Source organism: Athalia rosae, chromosome 1, assembly GCF_917208135.1.
Source record: "Athalia rosae chromosome 1, iyAthRosa1.1, whole genome shotgun sequence".
Classification (NCBI taxonomy): domain Eukaryota; kingdom Metazoa; phylum Arthropoda; class Insecta; order Hymenoptera; family Athaliidae; genus Athalia; species Athalia rosae.
In genome coordinates, this window is record NC_064026.1 from 26,984,693 (window position 1) to 27,002,182 (window position 17,490).

The 17,490-nt window shown below is 40.9% G+C and overlaps 1 protein-coding gene across 6 annotated transcripts in view; it reads right to left on the reverse strand.

Annotated features, from left to right (window-relative positions):
• Positions 1 to 17,490, reverse strand: part of LOC105683476 (transmembrane protein 132E) — a 168,297-nt gene that overhangs the window by 19,999 nt on the left and 130,808 nt on the right. For 5 of the 6 annotated variants that reach the window (XM_048648880.1, XM_048648877.1, XM_048648878.1 and 2 more), the window contains one exon: positions 13,353 to 13,590. In XM_048648880.1, the coding sequence (XP_048504837.1) occupies positions 13,353 to 13,590 (238 nt within the window). The remainder of the gene's footprint in view (positions 1 to 13,352; positions 13,591 to 17,490) is intronic. The other variant, XM_012396090.3, reaches the window with a different exon arrangement.

The window sequence follows — 17,490 nt, forward strand, 5'->3', positions numbered from 1 at the left end:
CGTTCTACGAATAGCTGTATAGGTATGCACGTTCAAACGAATATTGCCGGATTCGTATCCGTACGTAGAAATCTCTTGGAAACGAAGCGCGGAAAATTTTTGATTCTCTCTTCTCCTTCTCCGCCAGCGCAATTTCCGAGACCGGCTCAAAAACCACTTTTACCGGTTTGACGCGTCGTTTGTCCCGAGCGGCTGCGAGTGCGAAAAAAAAACAGAAGGAATAAACCGACGAGAAAAAGTAGCGGAAAAAATTCTTTCGAACCACCCCCACCTCTTAGCACATCCTTTCTTTCCGCCGCAAAAAAAAAAGAGAATTCCAGGGCAATTAGTTAACTTTTTCACATAGTTTATCAAACTCCGAGAATATATGTAAGGGTACTTTATTTCGTAACGAGTAACGTTGGGCGCCGAATAATTTTTATTTTTCGCTCTCATCCACGACCGGATTTATCGTCATCGAAGTTCCAAAAGTCCGATTTTTTCTAATTTTAATTACGAAGAGAGCGAACGGAACATTCGTGTTGGTATTTCTTTGGGAGGAGTTTCCCATGCGGATCGTGCGACGATATCTTTGATTCTCGTTTCTTTCAGCCGCATGTGGTGCAAAGATAATCTTATGAATTTTTAATGAGGTTGTTATTCAGAGGTGTAGGTATATGTGCGTAACAGACGTACCCGGGTCATATATTCGTTGCGGTTAACAAAGTTCTACCGTTATACAAAGGTTAATTGGGTTACCGCACACAAGCCGTTTGTCGTAGCAGGGTTCTATATATATATTGTATTACGTTATAACGTGACACGTATACGTAAATATATATATATATATGTATACGTATATACATATATTATCAGCATGTGAAACTATTTCGCAAACTTGACATTCATCACAATGTATGAAATGAAATTACGTCTGTTAGTAGTATACTATACGTACAACTTAACATAGAAATTGAACAAGCGGTATTATGGCTGGTATAATGCTCGCGTAAATTATTCCTCGTGTGCATAATAATATTGTTGTAAGTGTGTGAGGTGAACGGATGTGTTCGTATCGAATGTTCAATAACCGTCTAATTCTCAGACGAAGTATTCGCCGCATCTTAGCTTTGTTTTAACAGGAGGAATAGACCCGACGAGGTCTTCGTGTTCCCGACCATCGGGGGAGGGCGAAGAGGAGAAAGAAAAAGCTCGTTGGTTTCTGTTTTTTACTTTCGTACAGAGGTGACCAGAAATGTATTAGATAAAGTTGAGAGGGCCGAACAATAGAAATAAATAAAAGGTCCCGCGGTCTCGACATTTCGAGTATTATTTTCCCATTTTCTCACGCCAATAGCGGTTCAACTTTTATGGTCGAAATAATTGACAGACCACTTTTTACCTCATCGTACGTCGAATTTCACCAAATATACATCGGGTTTCATCCTTATACCGTTGAATCACGCAGACAATTTGCTTGGAAGTTTCCCTCATGGTTGCTCAATCCCCACCAGTTTCCCTTTGTGTACACTGCTTGAATACCTACAAACTTACGCGTCTGCACGGACCACATCCCATAGTACGATATGGAATTAAACTAATTACAAGTTGGGTTAGGTCTAAGTAATAGTCTGAGCGACTCGCTTCCATTGAGGTTCTCATACACACCCTGCGTATGTCCGTGCACAGTTCTGTCTACTACACATGTGTGCGAAAGCAGAGCTTATAATGGTGTGGAAATGTGGGAGTTGGGTACACCTCGTCGTACACAGGTATATACGGCCTAGACAGCGTCATTATATCTATGTACGTTGTAATACGATCGTACGTACACATGTAGGTGGCTGAACAGTCTAGGGAAATTGGAAAATTGCAGTGCGATTCGACCCCTCACTAAATGGCCCTGATGACCTTTGGAACTTACAAAGTTAAACACGTGAATAAAATTGTTCTATTTCTAGATTGTGGTATAATCGAGAATAGATAATGTCTCTGCCGAAGTCAAGACCCAGCATTTCGTCGAATAAATATTGCTTGTGTTTTATTTTTCATTTCTTTTCATCGTTCACGAAATCGTTAATCAAGTTTCGATTCGATTAAAAATGTCGCCGACGGAACTTTGAGCCGATAATTTAGAGGCTGATTTTTTTTTATTGGTTTTATTTTCGTCTGGGGTATGCACTCAACGCGCGACTTATAATATAGATCCATATAGATCGTTGGTTATTCCATTTTCGATTCCCAGGACCCCGTCATCTTTATCAGCTTGTACAAGCTATGTACACATATAAGTATCTAAAGCATATACTATATTCGAAAATGCGTTCTCGACAAACGGTCAAAATAATTGTAGTTTCAGTGATTCGACGGCTCAATAATACGTCAGCGAATAAAACTATGCGCGACGGTTATTCGCGTTGAATCTAAACTATTGTATAACACTAGGGTAGGTAATCGGAAGTTTGGAACGTACTTAACTGAGCTATTGTCTTAAAGTCTATAGAGAGAATTCAATGTGTTCAACGTGTTCAAAAGCAGAAACTTTACGACCATCGTACGTGGTTAGTTTGGTAGTTATCCTTACCAAACTACCTCATTCTGAGCGAATACCTGACACTTGTAGTCGTCGGAATCGATCGTTAAAATTTCCGGAAACTTCTGAAAACCTCAATTTATATATTCGGTGGAAAACCGCGCGGTTCAATTCAATCGTTTCTCCCTTTCATTCTGCGCATTGTGCGAAAATTGCCGCTCGAAGTGATTTTAAGCAAGAAAAAACGAAAAAATCAAAAAAATAATTGAAACGAATGAAGTATTGAAAAAAAAAAAAAGAGGAAAAAAAAGTCGTTTCGCACGTCCCATCACTTCACGTATATGGATGGCACTTCATTTCAGTTGGTTAATTCCGAGAGAAATACTTGATATTCGTACATACTAAACCGTTCCAAATTAATACAGAATTCTGCTTCGTCACGCGGTAATGATTCGGTCATTTTATCCGAAACTCTATAAAGCGGCAGTTCTCCGTCGTATATTCGCGTATTCTACGTATGTGTATATATCTACGTTAGGGTGCGTCATTCCACGGAAAATTTCCCATCGAAATGTGTACGAACGTTCCGAGTTATATATTATTAAAAATATGCAAATTCAGTTCACAACTGAAAAACACTAAAACAAAAAATGAAATGAGACCGGGTTTTCACTAAAAATCGAAGTCACGTTGTCGAGTATTGAGCATACTTATATTGTTTATAAAACATATTTTGTCATAATTTGGAACCGTTCCGAGAGGCGGTAGGGGTGAAATGTGAAATTTAAAACGTTTCAAGAAATGACGCACCCTAATATACACGCATCTACATATGTATACCTCTGATGACCAGTGCCTTTGTGAAAATGCACATAGAAGAGGGAGGGGGTAGATATATACGTATATGTATACGTATCTGTACGCTCCAACAAACATTGACAGTTTTCTACGAGTTGGCACATTTCAAATTTCTCTGAACTATCCCGGCGAAACACCGCAAATACCACGGCTAGAAATTTCTATTAATGTGAAAATTATAGAAAAGAATATGTATTCGATTATTACGTTCGTATCGATTGAGGCGATGATCGGTGTTCGATTACTCACCCTAGAATTTCTCGAATGAAGCTGCGCCCGACGTACCGACATGTAGATATATATAAGTGGAATGTGTGTGTACATACCAATACGTTCGCTGTACACAGTATTTATGTACATCATTGCTTTATTTTCCGTTCATATGATACGTAGTCGGTTGCAAAATCGATGTAAGTAATATCACTTAAGATACCGGCGTGTAAGTGGGTAGGAATAGATGTACAATGCCACGGTATACACGCGAGTTGTGTGTACAGAATTCCATGCTTTCAGACAAATTAAAGATCTTACCGAAAAAGAATTTTCTGTATGGCGCGGATCGACGAAAAAAAAAAAAAAAAAAAAAAAAAAGAAACTGTTTCCACGGGTCGGGGGGAAATTTGGTTCGGTTGTCACTGTCCTCGCGTGGCATATAGGTGGGTATATAGCTGTACATCTTTGGGTTCATTCTACTCCATTATATTGACCTGCGAGAAGTGTAATATGTATGTACGTGTAGATGAAAAATGACGGATCGACAGCTCCGTATACGTATCTATCCCTTATTTATCCACTTCAACAATATTTCCCCAAACATCTGATAATAGAACGATACGTATACAGGGTGGGGCTTTTATCCTGAGACACCTCAATATCTCGGCGACTGAAAGTTTTTCGAAAATATCGTTTGTACGAAAGATAGTTGGCTTCAAGGGTGAAACGTATCATCGTAAGAATTGCTCAAAATTATCACTGTAATCAGCTTCACGTTCAGTTTCGAATGAAGATTATTGTCGATCGATGACGAAAAATCTGGAAACGAAGAGCGCAAAAAGGAGAGATCGAAATTCTCTCCTGATGTATTCGAATACGTTTATATATATGTATGTATACCACGGATACGAATCGTACGCGTGTATCGAAACGTTGAAAAATTCTTATACATAACGCAGGAACTTTACATACTTTCCATCATAGACATAAATGTGTGCAGTATACGTCTGTATATTTATACAGACGTGTATTTGCAGTGTGTAAATTGGACATGCGTTATGCATGGCTGCCGTCGAAGTTGCTTTGAGTTTCTTATTCTGGATATCGCACCCTCTACAGCAAAGCTCGGCGTCGATGAGAAAACCATATTGCGTTTGATGTTGACCTTATACCCAATGCTTCGCATCTCGTTGTTACACGAATCTCGAAACGTCGGGTTACAGTTTCGAGCTCACGAACAGAAATTGGAAAGTCAAAAATAAAAAGATCGTCGTGCAAGCAGCGCAGACGGATTACGAAGCGAAAGCTCACACGTGTACAGTTGTTCGTAATTCGAGTCAGAATCGTCGAGATTTGAAAATCATTTTTTTTTCGTCGTTTACAACTAACTGCGATTGATGAAGCTTCTCTCCGCCGATCATAATGGAGAAAGAACAATCCGAAAATAAGGGAAGATACTGAAACTTGATTTCTTCTTTTCGTTGAATATATAGCTGTGGTCTCGCGTATTGTGTTCTCGTTCTACAGAACCCGTTTTGTTTTTTTCTATTTTCAAGGGATCCCCTGTTACACCCCTTTTCGCATGGGTGGTCCTTTTCATGTATCTAATAACGCGGTTTACATTCTTCATTAACCGCCTGGGAATTACACAACATGGAGAGCATTTTAGACAGGGAAGAGAGAGAGTGTTGAAGAAAAAAAGTAGGGAGCCGTTCGTTCCAACGTTTTCTAGGTTGGATAGACAAACGGCGAGAGGCACGGGAGCAGTTAAGTTAAAGAATAGGAGAGGTTTTATTGCAAAAGGAAGGAGTGCGGGATGTTTGGGGCGTGGAATGGGGTGAAAAAAGAAGAGCCGGGGGCTTGAGTGGCGAGGAAGGAGAGGAAGAAACAGCTCGTCGCCAGCTCGTGTTCTGCGGTAATCGAGAGAGTGGCACATGAGGGAGGATATCCGTCGGCCTGAGAAGTGGAAATAAGGGCGGGCGGAGAGAAGTGGAAGAGAAGGGAATAGGCGAAGGCGAAATAGCAGATAAAGCGGCTACGTGCGAAATAAACCGATTCGTTTTCTGGTAATTTCATCCCCGGCCAGCTCGATGAGCGGGTGAATTTTACCCCCAATCTCACGTCTATCCGCCCCACATCGACGCTACGGTCCTCACCGAATACGTACTCGATTTTTACCCTCTTGTCCCTACAGGAGATGCGCTGTCGACCGGCGGAGCGAAAGTAGTTTACTTTTCTGAAAAAATGTATCAAAAACTTTCCGCTGTTCTTTATTCTCTTTTCTTCACTGAATTAATTGGCAGCCATCGATTGAATCTTCTCCCCAGAAAGGAAGCGAGTTTAAATTTTTTTTTTTTTGTTTCCATTAGATTTGTGGTCAACGGCTTCCGAGGCTACTACGTTCGCAGAAGTTCGTAAGGAAGGGAGGATGAATTGCCTGATTTTCAGAGGAAAAAAGAAGGTTTCAGTTTCCTCTGATGAGTGAGGTATAGGTACGGGTTGCAAAAGAAGGCAACGAAAGTCTGTATAAATATCATCGGCAGGGGGGTCTCGTTACGACGAAGAGTAGGTATATAACTCCTATGCCTTATATGTACCGTCCAGACATGAAAAATAAATAAACGAATAAATAATAATAACGTGCTTCGCTTTGAAGACCGTATCCTACGGTTTACTCCGAGCTTCGTCGCGTATATAACGCATACAGAAATATATGTGATTTTTATGCCCTTCGACTTCTAATAAAAGATTCTACAACGTATAAATTTTTCAACAGATTTTATATTGCACAACATGTCTCAGTCGCGTTATCAAAGGGAGTGAAAAAAAAAAAAGTACAACCTTCGAGTCGCAAGATTATACGGGAATAGGAGGAGAAAAAAAAAAAAAAAAAAAAAAAAAAAAAAAACAGCCGGTGATCCCGAGAGGCGATTATACGAGTCGTGAGTCCGTAGATGATCTCGATCAACTACGTTTTCCTTCGCCATCCGTACAGCTACTTTGGAACGCGCGCTATTTGTAAATCCGCTTTCGTTCGATCCCGATATTGTTGGGTGCTCGAAGGGGAACTGGTTATCCGTCTTTGAAATTTTACAAAGCACTTTTACCTGCAACACTGGAAATATATGCACCGCCCGCGTATAAGCTGCCAGCTGTAGGGCACGGGGGAGGGGAGATGCGAGACGAGGTAAGATCAAACTTGACTATAGGTCACAGGCGGTTCTATTTGCGCCAGATGATAGGCCTCGTTCAACGGTTTACCTTAATAAACGGCGAATCCTAATTACTTCGTCGAGTCCCGGGTATGGAACGTTCATGCCCTCTAATGTCCCTGCAGCTACTGCGTCGGAGCTTGCATACAGGTATTAACTACAGGTGTACGCACACACACATGTGTACACACGCCCGGATAACACGTTCTGTCTTCCGTCAACATCCGCTCTCTATCCGTCTGTTTACTTATTGTTAGCTCATCAGATTCCTCTGAATTAGTCGTTGGTTCGCTCAAAGGTTCCCCATGCACGCGATGCATCAAATAGTATAACGCGAGCGTATACATATGTGTAGTGCAAACTTACCGGCTCCAGCCGTATATACCTTACCAAAATATTCCGCTCTAGGTTCCGTCAGAGTCGCTAAAACCTCATCGCGTACCAACGTAGGGTGTGTATAAAAGCGTCGAGCGCGGTTTGAGAGGATCAATATCGGCCGGAGCGCGGATTTTCGGCAGTCGTAGATTTCAAATTAAGCGCACTCGTGCGTGCAATTTATATTTATTTATTATATTTATCTTTTTTTTAATATTCGAGAATTTTTAATATACGCGGAACAACGTTTCACAGTCGCGATACTATACTTCATCCGTTTGATATTTTAATTTTTAATTTTTAATTAACAACGGTTAAGACCGTCCCTTAATTTATCCTACGCGACAGAAGCACCTGTCTAATTAACTTTTCGACGTGAATATTGTATAGGTGTACGTGTACATATGTACGTACACATAGTTACATTATATATTCTAGACAGAAATAAGGAAGAAAGGGCATAGGCATCGGTAACGCGGTTGTGAACGCAGTGCGAACGGTGAACGAACCCGAGAAGGAACGAGCTTGAACTTAGCGACATTACTTTACGTAGGTATATCCCGCGAGTTTTATGTATATACACGTACACACATGTACATAGAGACGTGTACGTACACATCCGAGTCTCGAAGGTATTGATTAGTTTACGAGAAAAGAGGAAGAAAGAAAGAGGGGGATGAAACGGGGGAGCGAAAGAGATAGGGCGCCGGCTACTTTTGGAATTCGCAAGACGAAGGGTCGGATTATTGGAAAATGCTTTATGAAACGCGTGAGCGGAATTTCCGCCATCAAAATACAACCCGCGAAAAAACCTATGCGTAGCATTTCGCTATATCTTAGGACATAAATCGTCAACGTCTGCTAGCTGTACCTGCTGCGAAACAACCAAAAAATAGAGTAAAAAAAAAAAAAACAAAAAAACCTACCGACGCGTAAAAATAAAAACAATTTAGCAAAAAAGAAAGATAAAAAATAAAATGAAAGAAATTCTCAAGAATCTTCCGTGCCGAAATATACATACATATTGTATGTGATAAACAAAGTTGCGCCGCAGACTGTGCGAATAAAAGAAGGAAAAAAAGAATTACGGTAACTTTTTTCTCCGTCGAGCTTTTCGTTATTTCGGGGTGGGCGAAATATATTTAAAACAAAAAAAGAGAAAACCAAACAAATAAAATAAGAATTCCAACCGAGCTCACCTGCGACCTTTGCCTCAGTCCACGTAGGTAGGTACGCGTTTCTCCCGACCCATTTTTCGTGTACTTTTTTATGGGAACTGGACAGAGGGAATGAGTGAGGTGAGGTGAGGTTGGGTAGAGAAACGCGTGTCACGCGTTTCCTTAATGAGGATACGACCATTTCTACAATTTGCCGACGGTTTATTTATTAATAAATATCATCATTTCAGTTTTCTATTCATATTGTATATATACTATACATGTTGCTCGCGACGTACGTGGGCTGCATGGAAAATTATTTTCCTCTTCCTACGTATACCGCTGATACTGCACCGTTGGAAAATTACTACCAATGCAAATATGGACCTTCCGAAGTACGACTTTACACACAAGTATACTATATTTGAACATGACGAATAACGGACGATGGGAAATTGCCAGAAAATCTCTACCCGGATTTATTCCACTCATCTTTAAATCCTTTTATTGTTTTCGCATTACTCCTGCAGCCCTAGCGCTCTTTCTCTTGGTCTTCGTTTTTCATTACAATCCCTGATAGTGGTTCGAATTTATTCTACGATAAGAAAAAAGAACGGAAAAAAAAAATACCTGAATTTTTTTTGGATAGAGGAAAAATGGTGAAGTTTTTGAGGGGGGGACCGACCTGGAACATCCGTTGAAAAGCATTTTCTACCGGCTCACTCACTATTTTCTCCGATCATTAATTCCACTCGTGGGTTAAACGATGCAGAATGACGTTCGTGATGGGCTCCGAGCTCGGACGGTTTCCTCGGCTATTTCGTTCATCGACCATCCGGAAACGAGGCATCTATGTATGTACGATACACACATGTATGTACACGGTACACTGTGCTTTTCCAAAACCGCTGAATATAAAAATAGAGTCGATAAAAGCCTTGAGAAAATCCGCACCCTTCGTACGTGTGCTCTGTACTCATTTGCGCTAATTTTTCCACAACTGCCCTGCGGCTACTGCGAGAAGAAAAAAAACCACTTCGATTTTAATTAGCTTTTGTTATTCTATTTTCAACGTGCAAAACTTGTTCGAAACATTTTCACCGAGTCGACGGTGAACTGAACCAATCGTACGAAAACATGTCGGTCCGTAAGCATATATTTAGGAGAAATAAGTTCATTGAAAAAATTCGCCGGATCTTTTTTTCTTTCTCATCTCGTTTGATTTTATCGTGTTTGAAAATTTAATGTGGTGTTTGAAAAAGCTTTGCTAAAATATTTTTTTCAATAGCCGCGACACTCGGGGGTGAGCCGTGAAATTTAAAAGTATAAGATACAAAAATTTTGCAACTCTCTTTAATAATTGCCCATAAATTCATAGGGGATGTGCGAAACGTCGTAGAGGAAATATCGCACGTACATACGTTCAAACTTGATGAAGTTCGTTCTATGGGTTGTTATAAAATCTACGCTGTGTTATTCCCTCACAATTGTACATGGTTGAGTTCAGAGTAAGCACATAACAGGTTAGATTTCATACCTATGTGCAGGTTTACATATAACACCCATAAACGCGGTTAAATTAGACAGAGCGTAGCTCGGTATATCGTAGATGCATATATGTATATAATACAGGTCGTACAATTTGGAGGCATGGATTACATTAGCTGCTGGTAATTGAATATCCAGTACGTTGCCATAACGCAACGCTTCTCTTGATAGAAATAATGTCCTCCGCCAATTATAAGCCTCCCGTTATATCGTATTATGCCAAGTAGCAAATACACCCACCTCCAAGTTATACAGGATCTCGCGCCTAATACCTGCAGCAAGGGGTAGGTATGAAGTAGGTATAGGCACTAAGCCCTTGGATATCGATCATGAGCCCGCCTATTTTAACCCTCTTATATTATACGTTACGTAGCTGCTGCAGGACATTCTTTTTCCCTCCCATTCCCGTTCTTTCTTTTCGTCTTTTTTCTTGTCTGTTTTTTTTTTTTTTTTTTCTCAAATTTTTTACAGGAAGGACACGGTGAGCCAAGAAATATTTTTATCCGCAGTCTTAACCACACGGTAACCTATATACCGCTATGTACTTGAGCAGATGGGTCTGCGGATGGTTATATATATTTGGTGTAGTCAGTATTAAAATAAATCTCCGTCAGTTTTTTTTTTTTTTTTCTTTTTATTCCGTTCTTCGCGCTCTTGAAGATCCGAAAACTTTTAGCAGACGCATAGTTTGTTTCCTTCACCGAGCTATTTATTTAATTCTTTTTTTTGTCCATCATTCGTTGTTCGATTTTTTCCTTTTTTCCTTTTTTAATTCTTTTTTTGGAACCACCGCATTTGTTTTTAGTTAAATCCTAACGATTCTTTATACTCGTCTAGTGAAAATCCGTTTACATACAGGATACTAGTTTCTGGATCCTGGTAGGAAAAATTCCTGTGGAATAAAAGTTTTCGCTTTAAGACGCGGTTGATCTTCCGAAACTACGTGAACTCCACAGATAGTTTTTCCAGATTGCCCGTTCTTCTGTTGTTCCTTCCTTTGTCTTTTCTCAAGGTTTTTTTTTTTCGTCTGAATTCCCTGAAAGAAATGTGGTAATAGATACCGCCCGTATTACCTGTGCGCGTTTCCCCGGGTACATGAAGTGTAAAGCGGAGGTTATACGAGGTGACCCTATAAAAATAGATGCGAAATCATTCCGGGGGTTCGAAATCTTTGTTCGTTCGATTGGGAGATCGAGGTGAAGATTATACACATATTACAATGCGAGGAGCTTGCGAGGCTCGACTAACAAAAGTTATCTTACGGCTGTTTGAAAACGCTTTTCCGTCGAGCCAAAGGGAAAATAATACCACGCGGCAGGCGGGTATACATTTCGATCTATTCATTCTCACCCTTTCTCTATTTCCTCCCCCTTCGACGCTCCTCTCTTCTGTATTCACCTTATCAAATCTCCGTCCTTTTTTTCATTCATTTTTTTCCACTAAAGTAGACAAAGGAGTTTCGGAATTTGCATCGACGAAGCCAACACGCTCTATAAACACTCACCTTTCGGATAACTTACCGAAATCCGGGATTTTCCCCCTTCCGAATTCCTTCGTCGCTACATTTTTTTGTTTTTTTCTTTCTTTTTTACTTTATACCGAAATACCGACATTTCTACATATAATATTCTTCAAAAATTCGGAATGCGGAGGTCGATACTTTACTTCCATATATACACGCATACCAGGTGAAAGCTGGTATACCGCGTAAAATTCAATTTAAATAATTTTCGTTTATCTTTCGAAGGATTTTAATCGCTCGGAATAAATTTGAAGGGTAATATCTGACCTACTTCTATGCTCGATGTGTATAAATGTGTATAATAATTTCAATGTAACAATTTTTGGGGTACGAAATTTCGTGAACGAGGGTGAGTTTTGGGTGCCCCTCTGTGTCATTAGGCAAATCGTAAATTTCTCGGAGTTATTGCGCCGTACGGGCAGCAAAGTTGGGTTAGCTCCGCTCGGCCCTTCATTCCCTCTCAACCTCTTCAGCCCTTCAGCCCTTTAGCATTTCCAGCGCGCTACCTTGGCCGCCTTATTACCGTAAATATTACGGTTATAATATACAGCGCGTTCAATCTGGCAAACGGCTAGGCGACTTCGTAGATATTGCCGTTGCGTTCCTTTTCCTTCCGTATACACCGCGGGCAGGACCTACGTGTAACCGGTAGAAATTCTACCTCGTCGTTTCCTTGTTTATTCTACTTCATATTAGGGCTCTACGTACGGGTAGGTACCTACGTACTAGCTCCAACACATAACATCGGCGATCTCGGTCGCCGATCGCGTTTACAACCTTTGCGATAAAATCGTCACGATTTATATTATTAACAATGAATCAAGGATTAACGAGTTGGGAACGAAAGGGTGTGCGTCATACGTACACCTCTATAACCTCCGCATTTTACGTGCTACAGGGAAAAAACATTTCCATCTTCCGAACGACGGGATCAGGTTCGATATATATATTTTTTTTTTTTTTTTTCGGGTACTCGGCTGATCGATCTCTAATCCAATGTAATTCGTTCGCGTGATTTTAAATGATTCATCAACTTTCGATCAGATTCATTGAGCAATTTGAACTCGGGTCGACACGCCGGTTCTCCACGGTTTTGTTTTTTTTCATTTTTTTCGCAACTAGAAAAAAAAAGGCTTTACGCCATTATGATCCTGCGATAAGTTTTCTTCATTTTCTTCCTATTTTTTATTTCCCTTGAAAACTAACTTCTTCCCTGTTTTCTTTCCTCGCAGTTAAAACAGCGATTCGTTATTTTCTTCATTAAGCTGTAAGAATAACTCTTGTACGTACGTGCTGAAATGGGTATATACGAGTGGGTAGAAAAAGAGAGTGAAATAAAAAAGGAAGCGGGTAGAATGTCTTGGAGAGTCCGTTGGTACGAATACATAGGTGAACTTGTATGCGAGTGTATGTACGCCGCGCGACCTGCGGTGTAACGTAGACGGCGGAATCACCTCGGTACCGGGTGCCTTCCTTCCCTACACTTCTCCACCCGCTACTGGTTTCACCCGCTGCAGTGATTCATGATAATTGCAAGCTAACATCAGCCGCCGGCGAACGTCGTGGGGAGAATTAACAAACAAACAAATAAACATACAAACAAACAAATAAACACACTTGCAACAGTACCTCGACGGAGTTTGCTCACTTTAGTCGCTCCTCCTCCATCCCCGTGTAGAATTTTGTGACCACTGTACAATAGCTTTATACGTAAAACACCAACTCATAAGTCAAAGCTCCGACTCGGCGCTGGAAACACCGTTCCCCGAAAGAACTGACCTCGCGCGTTTCACTCTTTAGTTATACGTACTGTTACAATTTTATCGTTAGATTTCCGTCACTCCTCCTTTTTCCAAAATTTATTAAAAAAAAAAAAAAAACCGATGGAGGTCCAGCACTTCATTTTCTCCGTCCGAGGGAAAAATCGGCACATGTTTTCTTATTTGTGTACGTACCCTTACCTTAGAGATAGGAAGAACAGCTTGAATGTCGTCCTTTTGTATCTCTAGCCGCGCTTGGAGTTTTCTTCGATCCACGTGATGGTGATGTTGCCCCGAGCCCGCAGGGGACACCTCCTCATCTTCACCTTCGACCTCGTACCGTACGCTCCAAACGACTCGACCACTGTCCCAATTACCACCGGCGCCTTCCTCGCTAGCTTCCAAAAGCATGGTGAGAATCTCCTCCGCGGACCTGAGAAAATCGAAAATCCCCGATTATCGGCGTAGTACCGGAGAAAATTGCTCCGTAAAATCGGAAAACAGATTAAAATAATGTTCGACGGTTTTTCGACCAGCGCCAGGATTAGATTGTTCGAATTTCAGGAGGCGGAAAGAAGCGAAAAGTGCACGATAAGAAAAATGAGGGAAAACTAGGCAACGCTGTGGCCGTGGTCCGTACACGTCATTCGTGTCTTGTAGGGTGGTTTCAAAGGATTCAATTTCATCATACCAAATTGAAAGGTGCGGATGGAAAAAAAATAAATAAATAAAATAAAAATAACGATCACGACCGCGTATTGCGGTGCATTGCGATTGATCAAAGCAGATAAGAAGTGTGTTTCAATTTATGTATTCAATGGGTACCCAACCTACACGTACGCCGAATGGTTGGCTTTGAAAATAAATTAGTGGATTATTTTTTTTGTTCTCCTTTCATTCACAATCCGTGAAAAAAGGTAAAAAATATGTACAACGGTACCGCGGGGTGAGCCTCGAACGTCGGTCACTTCGCCTGGCAAATTTTTGTCATTCCAAGATAATAAAAGAAATAGAGGGGATTCCAATTCGATTTTCAAAAATTGGAAAAACTGGAAAATGTAAAACACGTAAAATATTAGGGACGATGACGATGATGTTGTATTCGCTGGTGCAGCGCCTGGTTATATCGTATCGAAGGTTGACGGGAGACGAGGGACGAGATAGATCGTTTCAATTCCATGATACACGGACGAGTGGACGGTCGAATATTATACGGACACGCGCTTTGTTTCATGCTCCTTGAACAAATCCCCATATATATATATTACCGCGTGTGTATATCGAGAAATCTCGTGTACACACGTGTGCGGTATACACGGTTTATACAGTACTACTAACAATTTTCTATACCCGGGGCGAATTTCCACCCGTTGAACCCAGGCACAGGGCTATAACCTCCGGATACTTAAATAGGTATACTCCGGAAACGTTCATCCCCTCTAAATCTGGAGATGACCCCCTAAAAATGTGGTAAAAAACGATGATGTACCGGTCAGCATCGCTATCCCCGAATAAATAGAAGATGATACGCGATGAGATATGGAGGAGTCGTGAATTTGGCGTATGAAAAATTTCTATACCTGTATCTGCATCCAACGATACCACCACCACCCGTCGTACCTCCTTCGAATTATGTGATAAAGTATATAGGTTTATGTACCGTGGAGATAGCGTTACAGGATGAATGTTTTTTTTTTTTTTATCTTTTTCATCCTTATCATTTTCTTTTCCAGAAAATTTGAAATTCAAAATATATATACGAGAGAAAGTAAAAGTCAAAGGAGTTTTTCAGGTCGAAGGGGAGTCCTTGCTCGTTCATTTTATTTCTTTCTCTTTTCTTTCATTCTTCTCTTGTAGAATTCGAGTACAAGAAACGAAGTAAGAGACATCGTTACGCAAAAAACATCGTCGAAATAGGGGTTGTGGGAGTTAGAATGTTATGAAAAAAAAAAATGCTGAAAAAAAAATTATGCGAAATCGAGTGTACGCATATATTGATCGAACCATGTAAGGGTATGATATAAATGTATGTACACACATGTGGAACCTGAACTCCGAATATCAGAATTCTTCCTTCTTTTTTCTGCTACAAGAGAAAAGAATAAAACGTAAACCTGATCGTTACGGCCCTTAAGAACGAAAAAACTTGATTTTTTATGCTCAATTCAAGAAAATCAAAAAAAAAAAAAAAAAAAAAGAACAATGAATAAAAGAAATATACATACTTATAAATTCGACATTCCCATACATAATTTTTCATGATAGAAATTAGGATTCCCGAGGCAGATATGATGTGGGAAAAAAATACGTAAAAGCTTCTCATTTTTCTGGGTCTATAAAAGAGCCGATACTTCGTACATATAATGTAAAACCGATTCGACGAAACCGCAGTTTCTCTAAAAAACGAAAAAAGTATAATCGAATTTTCATCTACGCTTTGGTATTTCTTATTTGAATCCCTTCAAGGTCGAAATGCTAGACTGTGGGATTAGCGAAGGTTCGAAGGTCGTAATCAGTGAGCTCTCGATCAACTTGCGTGTTCACAATATAGTTCGGTATTCGCAGGGTTGTTACTCGAGAGTTTTCGGCCAAAGCGACGAGGATATCGAGCGTGTGATAATGGGGAGTTGTGAGCAGGAGACAGCACCGTTATTCGCTGGGTATAATATCGTCGCACTACAGGGTCGCTTATTATAATTCAGTCGCTGCACAAGATCCGTGCGATAAATCTCGCGATAAAGATGAAATGTAAGAAAAAAAAACTGACTTTTTTTCGTCGAAAAGTATGCGCATTGATAATAGGGCGTGAAAAATACCGTCAAGAATTGCATACACAACGACGATGTATCGTCAGAATGTGAATAATATCCGGTAGGCGTGTCTTTACCGTACCTTCTTCGCTACCCACTACTCACGGTACCTACATACCCCTCCCTACCTACCTACCTACCTACCTACCTCGTACTTTGTCTCTCACCCTTCCAAAGTTCATTCGAGACACGCGAAGATTCTAGCGTATACGATAAGGGTTGACCTAAAAATAAAACGGTTTAAATTCCCGGAGCTTAACGGGACGAAAGGTTTCTGTTATTATATATTCCGCGGTTTTCCACCTCAAAATTACGGGGATCACCGAAAAAAATTTATGAACGAGTTCTGGATGATGGGGAGGAGACGTGAGGTCGCTTCGGGGGACGTTGTACATTTTTTTTAATGCGGTTAAAAAATTTCAGACCCTACGCCGAGATCCTCGTGCCTACTTCCGCGACAAATTTTTACCAAATATCCTTCTCATTTTCTTTCTTTCGAAAAGGAAAATTTTTGACCCTCGTCGAGTGAGCTTTGAATACATTTAACCGGAGTGACACGACAATCACGAGACAATCGTGAGTAGAACGGTTACATGATAAATTTCCCGAAATCAAATTGAGAAATCTTACAAGATCGTTGCAAGCTCGTAGAGGAACAGTTACTCGTTACCAAAGTTACGAGATCCCATGTGACAGGGGCCACCACCCCCTTGTAGACTGTGATTAAGGATGGGACTTGGCGGTGCTACCGCTGCACCGGAGACGTAGACACCAACTAGCCAACCGGAGATATAACTGCGCTAATCTGTCTCGCTGCGATACCTGAGTTACCTTTACACCGCGACTCGTGTACATTATTACTATAGAATCCGATGGCCGTTGAAAATCGTAGCGACGTCGTCGACTTTTAATCTTACACGATGTGATCCGAATTGAAATCTTGTAGACCTCCGACATTTCCTGAGACTCGTCGTCGTCGTCGTCGTCGTCCCCCCCCCCCCCCCCCCCCTGTTTTACTACGTTTGTATTTTCACGTTATTCATTGTTTGTTTTCAGAAGAGAAACGGATGAAAGGCGAAGGAAAAATTTCAGCGCAATGTCTCACGGGGCACGAACGGTGAGAAAAATCGGAACGAGTGGTTGGGTCCTGCGGGCGCGTGGGTTATGAGGTGTAGGTGTACAAAGTTTGCGCGATCAAATCTCGCTAAAAGCTTCCGCATCGTTGGATGGCACCGTATCGCGGTTTTATTTGCCAAGACCGAGTCGAACGCGAGAGAAAAAAGTTAAACCGAATACGAAACGAACGTTGATAATCTAGGTACTCGCTGGGTATTTTAATATCGTGGAAAATTGGAGAGAATAAAAATCCGTAGCGACACACTCGTACGTTGTTTCATTTTTGGAATCGGTTTGAGAGAAGAATTTTCACGGTCGATTCCAAGAAGCTTTTACCACCCCTGAATCAAAAGGGAAGAGAGAAAAATTCGGCGCCTTAGACCGTGAAATTGGACATTCCGCGTTTT